Source organism: Eupeodes corollae, chromosome 1, assembly GCF_945859685.1.
Source record: "Eupeodes corollae chromosome 1, idEupCoro1.1, whole genome shotgun sequence".
Lineage (NCBI taxonomy): Eukaryota > Metazoa > Arthropoda > Insecta > Diptera > Syrphidae > Eupeodes > Eupeodes corollae.
Window position 1 is genome coordinate 113,733,306 of NC_079147.1, and position 8,324 is coordinate 113,741,629.

Below are 8,324 nucleotides of genomic sequence, written 5' to 3' on the forward strand. Positions count from 1 at the left end.
TTAAGCAGTATAAAACACAGTTTCTGTTTCTTTGTTCGTTTATGCTTCAAAACCAACACAATTTAGTGGCATACTTCTGAGATGTTGACAGCTACATACATGCATACATATCAGATCAGATATCTTGGTAGATGGGATGTAAATCTTAATTGATAAGTAAAACTTGAGTAACCAATAATAAATAAGCTACAGCCAAATTGATAAACGTGGAATAACGAAGGGTTAGGTCTTATATCATAGACTAAGTTCAAAATGTTTTTAATAAAACAAAATGAATAGAGTATTCAAAACATCGGCTATCAAACAAAAAAGAAAAAGAAAAATATACAAAACCAAGAACGATCCAACGTAATTGCTAAGCGAGGAAGATTTCAGAAATAAACTGGCTTACCAAAGTTATTTACTAGCACTTTGACACTACAAGCCGATTATATTATTAAAGTTTTAAGTTTTCCAGATGAGCGTCTGAGTAAATGATGATGGCAACGAGTTGCCACTTCATTTATTGAAGATGTGCAAATTGATACAAGTTACATTTTTGATGTAAAGGAAATAATGTATACAATTATCCAGCTTATGAAGACTCGATTCGGAATCAATTTATAAAAACAGCTATTTAATCAGAAAGCCAAATATTATTATAGCCAGTTACAATTTAATCTGAGTAACAATAACTACTTCAATGAATCTTTAAGGTACAAAGATATTTCTTTAATTTTCAATGCTAGATGCGAAGTCTTATGTCCCAACGGTAGACTATACAATAGGAGTTTCAAGCAGTTCTGTACACTCTGCAATAGTAAAACAAAAGAAGACTGCTTCCATTTTATAAGCGTATGTCCAATTTTCAAAAAAAAGTGATTCTCGTATAAAAAAAATTCTTTCTCACTCTACAAGAGATAATTCTAATATAGAATGGACAAGGTTGGACAAATCTTGTCAACTATCTGAAGGAAATTTGCAGATTAAGAAAACAAAGTTGACCAATGTAAAAAAATGTAAGTTGCTAGTCGAGCTGACGGCAAGCCAAAGCATTTAAATTCAAAAACAAATGTTTATGTACTTATTTTAAAAACTGTTAATAAATGAATTACTTACTTACTTATTACTGTTGTTGACGATGACCCAATGGGGACACAAGAGGTGAACAGAAAACAGACACAATACAAACAATTGAAAATGATAATAATTTTTACAGAAACATATAAAAAAGAGAATCCCTAGGTGTGTTTACAGATTATCACAACTTGCTGTAAAAACTCACATGAAAACAACCCAAGTATGCAGAACTTGGTGGAAATTTTAGGTTATTATAGTGGATTTTCTTGAGGGATTTTTTTAAACTTAACTTTACTATTCCACGAACATTTTGGTTTTATTCATGGAACATTTTAACCCACAGCCTAGCTCTTATTCCCTGGTTTAGGAAACACGCAGAATAAAGGTGGAATAAGCGTTTTTAAAGTGATTTAATTTTTTAATTAATTTAATTTTGGTGATTGTTAAATAAAACAACAAAAACATAAAGAAAACCTAAAATATCGATAGAAGAGAAATTTATTGAATTGGGAAAGACTCATGATTATTATTTTGACGGATTGTATTTGTCCGAAATGGAATGCAATACAAAAACAAATGTTCGAGAACGCTTGTAATGTAAGTATTTCTACAAAAATGTTACAAAAAATTTTAATGTCACTTTATAAATAAAGGACTTTCAACACAACACCAGCCCAAAAAGAAGTTATAGTTGGCTATATATGCGTCAATAGCAACGAATAGCCAAGCCAAAAGCTCACATAGGGATCACCGCAACAAACGTTATGAGGAACTTACTATAAGCTCAACGCTCCCATCAAAATCTGTAAAGCGTGAAAAAAGTAAGCAATTTGTGCACATATTTTGTACATTATGATAACAAGCTTTATTCAATTAAGACATATGGACCGACTACGAACGCATAAAACAAAAACTTGAATTGAATAAAAATTCAAACAAGAAAACTGGTGTTGGCCTATTTAATAAAATTTAACAAAGCGGGAATCCATAGTGGATTTGGCAAAAAAAAGTCGGCAGTATATGAGATACTCGTACATTTATTGAATCTATAAACCAACCGTCTACAACCCAAGAGTAAAAGAGAAATTCTTCCCTTCATTGTCGGATGTGAGTTTAGAGACTGATCAATAGTCATACTGCCTCTGCCTATGTTCCTGTTCGTCTGGGGAACAAATAAAAAATGCACAACCATCTTCAGCCAAAGGAACATGATAGAACTGTTTTAAAACTTATCAAGTTCCACCGAAGCTTTTCATAAAAAAAATCACTGACATCTTGACAGATATAAGGGCCATAAAACAAGAGGAAGTTGAGGTTCTCAAAAATCAAGTAACAGAAAACGCTGTCCATCAAAAACGAAAATTGCTAATGTGAGAACAAGAACTAAAGGTTAGTATACGTATACGAATCAATGAGCTTAAAGAATACGAAGTAGGTATAAGATCCCAATAATAGTTTGTTTCTGTGATAACATGACTTATTTATTTACAATTGTTAATGCTTACTAAGATACTTAGTGCCAAATTAATGAACATGGAATTCCAAATTGTTATGTTTAATTCCATTGACTCATCCTAGGACAGCTCACCCCAAAAATGAAAAATACTTGTAAGCACTTATATAAAGTTCATTCGAAGCTTTGTCCTTTGGATAGCTTTATTTTTATTTTAATTAGAAGAAGCAGGATGGAAAATAAATAATTTGAAGATAAGAAAGAGACAGAACATGTATGTTTAAATTGTAAAGCGATCGCCTATTGGTTGTGTAATTAGGTAGGTGTCTAAAACGGATAAAGAATAGTTCATTGGCGTTCTTAGCCATAGATAGATAGATAGATAGATAGATAAAGGCATGTTTATGATGATAAAGAAGAAATGTTATTGGTGGTAAAAGGTGCTTACTACAATTCAATCACATGGAGTTATTACGTTCAGTTAAAATTTGTTCGTTAAGGAAGAAAACAAGCATACGAACAGGTACAATAAATTGCTTTCATGTGTTGTTTAGAGTCAGGCTCTTGTGCGTTTTGGATTTAAGTGACACGTAAACAGTAGTTGTAGAGGTTGTACGTAATACCTATATATGTAGGTATAATGTGGCGAAGGCAAGTAAAATATGTGTGTAATTAAAAAAAAAAAAAAAACAATTTTAAGATTCAAAATTATACCTAAAAAATAAGTTTGTCTTCAAAAATTTAAATGCCATTTTATAAATCGAAAAAACCCTTGATTTTCAATTTTTTTTTTGAAAATCGTTAGAGTGTTTTTTTTTAAAATTAATTTTGTATATATAATTTTTTTTAATTTTGTTCTAAGAATATTTTTGGTACGCTGTTGTTTAGTGATTGTTAATATACGCTCTATATTTGAATTTAGTAAAAAAAATGTTGAATGTTTTTGAGATATAGAATTTTGAAAAAATAAAATTCAAATTTTTTTAAAGAATTCAAACAATACAAAATTGCACTTTTGATAATCAAATATTGTTGACTTAGCTTAACTCTTATTCCTAGGTTATGCAAGCTTTCCTTACCACTGAGTATCTTATATAAGACCTTATCCATTCTAGGAAAATTTGGTCTTGTAGCAGTGTTAAACACTCGCCAAATACTTTTGACAGAGTGCTTTGTGCAAGAGGGCAAACGAAATCGAAATCGGTATCTTCCTCCACCCAGTAGCTCATTTTCTCAAACAAATATTTGGAGACTGTTTTCTCAACCGAAATCGTTGAATAAAGCTTTAATTTGTGTAGACTAATATTTTAAAACAATAATTTGCAACAAAAATTAAAACACACATTTAATCTGACAAAGTCAATGGGTGAGAGATATTCCTCAGAGATATTTGTATACTCCCAAAGTTCAATAGCTCCGAATCCTCATGCTCTTCTTCACTATCGGTTAAAAATGCAATATATTCACGTGTCACGGTATTAGGGAAGCAATCAGGAAGGATATATGCACTTTACGTTATCCAATGTAAAACTTATAACTTATTTTTGATTAGTGAACCCTTCCTTTATGACGATGAAGCGGATTTCCATGGATCCAGCCAACCCACTATTTGTGAGATATGTAAACTTTTCTCAAAAGCGATTGCGTTTAAAAGAGCTTATTATGTTAAAATGTCAACAATCGTTTCAACCCAGATACGAGACATAAACTTTGACTTTTTGGTATACCTGGGTTTCCACAAGTCATCGCCATCGGCTCAATTGACTACATCCACATTGGTACTGTAAGACAACTTTATTTAAACAAAAATTAAATTACTGACATATTTAGAAATATCCCAATTTTCGGATTTTCCGCATGCTTTGCTTAAAAATATAAACCCCCCATCAATTGGTAAGTGAAATTTTGCGAAATAGTTGAGTTTGTTGACATCTATAATAACCATAGTTTTAGAAAAAAAAGAACATACAAAATTAATTGAAAATGGGGTCTGGCTGAATCTGCACTAAATTTCTATGTTTAATTCCTCAGAGAGTTAGTGATATGTCATCTTCTTAAACATGTACAAACATTATAATCAGCTCATATGTAACCTCTTATCTGTACGGGTTAGGGTAAATAACTATGTAAATTCGGGAATAAACAAAATTAATTAGAAATCGGTTGAATTACCCTTTTTATATTTTTCTACGTTTTCAAAAATTGTATGAATCTTAATTTTGCCTTAATTTCTATAAAATTCACAAAAACAACAAGAGGAATAATTCACCTTCAACTTCTTCATCTTCTTTCAAAGCAAAATTGTAAAAAGTAATTCCTAACTTTATTAAGTAATGCACTTTATATTTATAATTCTGTATACATTCTATACAGTCTTATTTATAAACGCTGTATAGAGCCTACATAAAGTTATGTAATCTCTATAATGCCTCTAAACGCAAAAATGCTATTTATAAAACTTATGCAACGTTGCATAGTCCCATAATAAGCTAAACGCGTTTTGAGGTTGAATAGAGCCTACATAAGGAAATTATCAAAAACACTCTAATGAAGATATACATCCTTCGTACGTATCACCCTCCAAAACCCATTTGTTTACATTGTTGTATTTGTAATTTTGACATAATGTCCATGAATAAATGTGAAATTCAAATAACTGATAAACTAAATTTCCAGCACCGGACCTCATTATTTGTGTCTTAGTGTGCGTGAAAACACGCACACTAAGAATTACTTTATGAGGTCCGTTTCTGGTTTAGTTTGTAGGCAAACCAATATAGCTACCGAGGATTTATATCTTTACTAGAGTGTTTTTGGAAATTATTGTTGTTATTATTTCGTAAATGTCATTTTGATTTCTCTCCATTATTTAAATTTAAAAGAAAACAATAATGCCTTTCCAATTTAGCTCGTTTATTAATGATTTTAATAATTTAAATCGCGTTTTACCAACTCCGAGAATGCGGAAAGTTTATAAAAAAAGGTTCAACCCAATGAGCTTAAGAAGCGAAGAATTTAAAAAAAAATATAGATTTTCAAAAAAAAACATCAACAAAATAATTGGAATTATCCGTTCGGACCTCAGCAGCGATAATAGAGGAGGCCACATCCCCATAGATATCCAAGTAATGGCTGCAATAAGATATTGGGGACGGAACGAGGTAAGTTTGTACTAAATGTTCACACCAATTCGAAATCCGTACCTTTTATGATTTGTTTATAGATTCAAGACGATGGAGCAGACATCCACGGATTTAGCCAACCTACGCTTTGCCAAATTTGCAAGCGAGTGGCAAGAGCATTAGCTACCAAAAGACCTTTGTTCATTAAAATGCCAACTTCTTTTTCGGACCAGATAAGAACTATGAACAAGTTCTCTCAAATACGGGAGTTTCCAAAGGTGGTTGGGGCCATTGACTGTACCCACATAAGGATCCCAAAAGTAGGTGGCCCATCAGGGCAGTACTATATTAACAGAAAAGGGTACTACTCGCTGAATACGCAAGTAGTGTGCGACGCATCCCTTAAAATTAATGACATTGTTTGCCGCTGGAGAGGCAGCACTCATGACTCACGAATTTTTAGGGAAAGCAGAATCAAACAACGATTTGATGATGGGGAGTTCAATGGTCGTCTGCTTGGGGATGGTGGGTACCCTTGTACTAATATCCTCTTTACCCCCGTTTTGAATCCTCGAACGGATCCTGAAATAAGATACAATATAGCTCATATAGCTACTCGTAACACGGTGGAAAGATGCTTTGGCGTCTGGAAGCAAAGATTCCGCATTTTGTTATCAGGTATGAGGTGCTCCTTAGAAAATGCCAAAACAACTATTATAGCCTTAGCAGTTCTTCATAACTTGGCAATTGATTTGCAGGATGTTCTTCCACCCACAGGTATAAAATTAAACAAAATTAAAAACCTTAATAATATTTTTTGTTTAAATAGATGATGATGTGAACGATGACAATCAAGCAGATTCAACTGAAAATCAAGAAAGATCGCAACAGGAAGGAAGCAACCAAAATCTCACACGGCGTGTATTTATTGAACAATACTTTTCCACCCGCAATCAATAAAAAATTCATTTTCTTATGTCTTTTAAATATATTTTTATTGGGAAACATGGAAGAAACTTAAAACTATTGAAAACATTAACGTTACTTACAAAACTAAAGAAAAACATGAAAAAAAAAGAAACTTAAAACTATTGAAAACATTAACGTTACTTACAAAACTAAAGAAAAACATGAAACAAAAAGAACACTTATAAAAAACAAAAACAAATTCACGAATACAAAAATATCACTACAGAGAAAAGTGCTCTTCCAATTTTTTCATTTTGAGCTGGTGCATTTCTTCTTTGTGTCTCCTTTCCATCTCAAGCATCTTCAAGCATTTGAGATGTTTCCCTCATTGTTGCGCTTAAACCGTTGAAACTGAAAATCATTGCAAACAAATTAGTAAAAAACAAAGATTATCTATGTATATTTGTACATACCTATCGGTTATTTCACGCCAGGCATCTCGTTTCATGCGGGATGTGTTGGTGTCAACATTTTTGTTTTCGATTATTTGAATTTTGTCCTCTATTAGCTGTCGAAGGAGTATCTAAAAGAAATGTAAGAAGTTTTATCGATTTTATTCAAAGGTTCTTAACGCTGATATTACTTACTTTATCGGACGAATCCCAATTCGGGGTACGAGACCTTTTTGTTTTCGATTCCATTTTCAACAAAAGCACAACACAAATTTCTATATTTTGTTTGTTATGACAAACAGCTGATTTGATAGACAGATAAATGGAATAGATTGCTCCATTTTGGTACTTTTTTTGACATAAGCATTGTATAACTAAAATGTATAGCAGAACTGTTTATAAATAGGAATTTACGCAACGTTACATAGAGCCTACATAAATCCTTATGCACTGTATAACTATTCATCTGTTTAGCGAATTCTATTAAATAAGACTGTTAGTATTTAAAACAACTTTTTTGTTTTTAATTCGAAGCGTTTATTAGTTTTTTTCATGTTTCCATTTCCTTTTAAAGTTGGAAAAAGTAGGAGTTCTGAACTGTAGTTTTTATTTTTAGCTTTAAGTGAATTTTTAACTTAATAAGGTTATACATTTATCGTTTTTGTTTTTTAACTTTCCTTGAAACGATATAAGCTTCTTTAAAAATTGGTCACGAAAGAAATGTTAGTGGAAAAGTTGACACACTTTCTAACTGACTCAAAATTGGAGTATTTAGTTTTTTGTATTTAGTTTTAAATAATGTTTAAACATGGGGCCGAAGGCCCATACAATAGTTTTTTAGTGAAAAAAAAACTTAAAACGAGTTGTAGGGATTGATTCTAAGGTAGGAAGGACTGATAAGGGAGTCAAAACTTGTATGCACGTTTGAAGCTAGGCGCAGCTTGGACGCCTGCTAGAAATTTTTGTCGCACGAAGTCGAAAATTAGTCAAGATTATTTTGGAGTTAAAAAGTAGTAATAGCATTTGCTATTCGCATTATAGCGTAAATAAAGACAGTTAAATTATCAATTAGTGTCTCCCTTGAGGAACTCCTGACTTTGCATAAATGGGATTGGAGATTCAGAACCTTAAACAAATTGTATATCGGCGGTTCGCTAGGGACAATATGAGCCATTAAATAATGTGATTAATTTTATCAAAGGCTTTACTAAAGTCTGTAGTGATAACGTCCACTTTATTTCCTTTCTCTGATTAGTTTAGCGTTTTGGACACAATTTCAGTAAGATTGGTTGTGGTGGATCTGCCTTTTAAGAAGCCATATTGTTATAG

The 8,324-nt window shown here is 32.0% G+C and overlaps 1 protein-coding gene and 1 long non-coding RNA gene across 2 annotated transcripts; one reads left to right on the forward strand and one right to left on the reverse strand.

Moving 5' to 3' along the window:
- The first annotated feature begins 4,892 nt into the window (after positions 1–4,892).
- Positions 4,893–6,621, forward strand: LOC129939719 (putative nuclease HARBI1). Its single transcript, XM_056047836.1, has 3 exons — positions 4,893–5,673; positions 5,736–6,411; positions 6,464–6,621. The coding sequence occupies exons 1-3, from the start codon at positions 5,404–5,406 to the stop codon at positions 6,592–6,594; spliced, it is 1,077 nt and encodes a 358-aa protein (XP_055903811.1). The 5' UTR covers positions 4,893–5,403; the 3' UTR covers positions 6,595–6,621.
- Positions 6,622–6,754: 133 nt separating this feature from the next.
- LOC129939720 (uncharacterized) lies at positions 6,755–7,486 on the reverse strand. Its single transcript, XR_008780572.1, has 3 exons — positions 7,191–7,486; positions 7,017–7,126; positions 6,755–6,954 (listed from the first exon to the last, which is right to left on the reverse strand). It is a non-coding gene; the product is annotated as an uncharacterized LOC129939720 (long non-coding RNA).
- Positions 7,487–8,324: the final 838 nt, after the last annotated feature.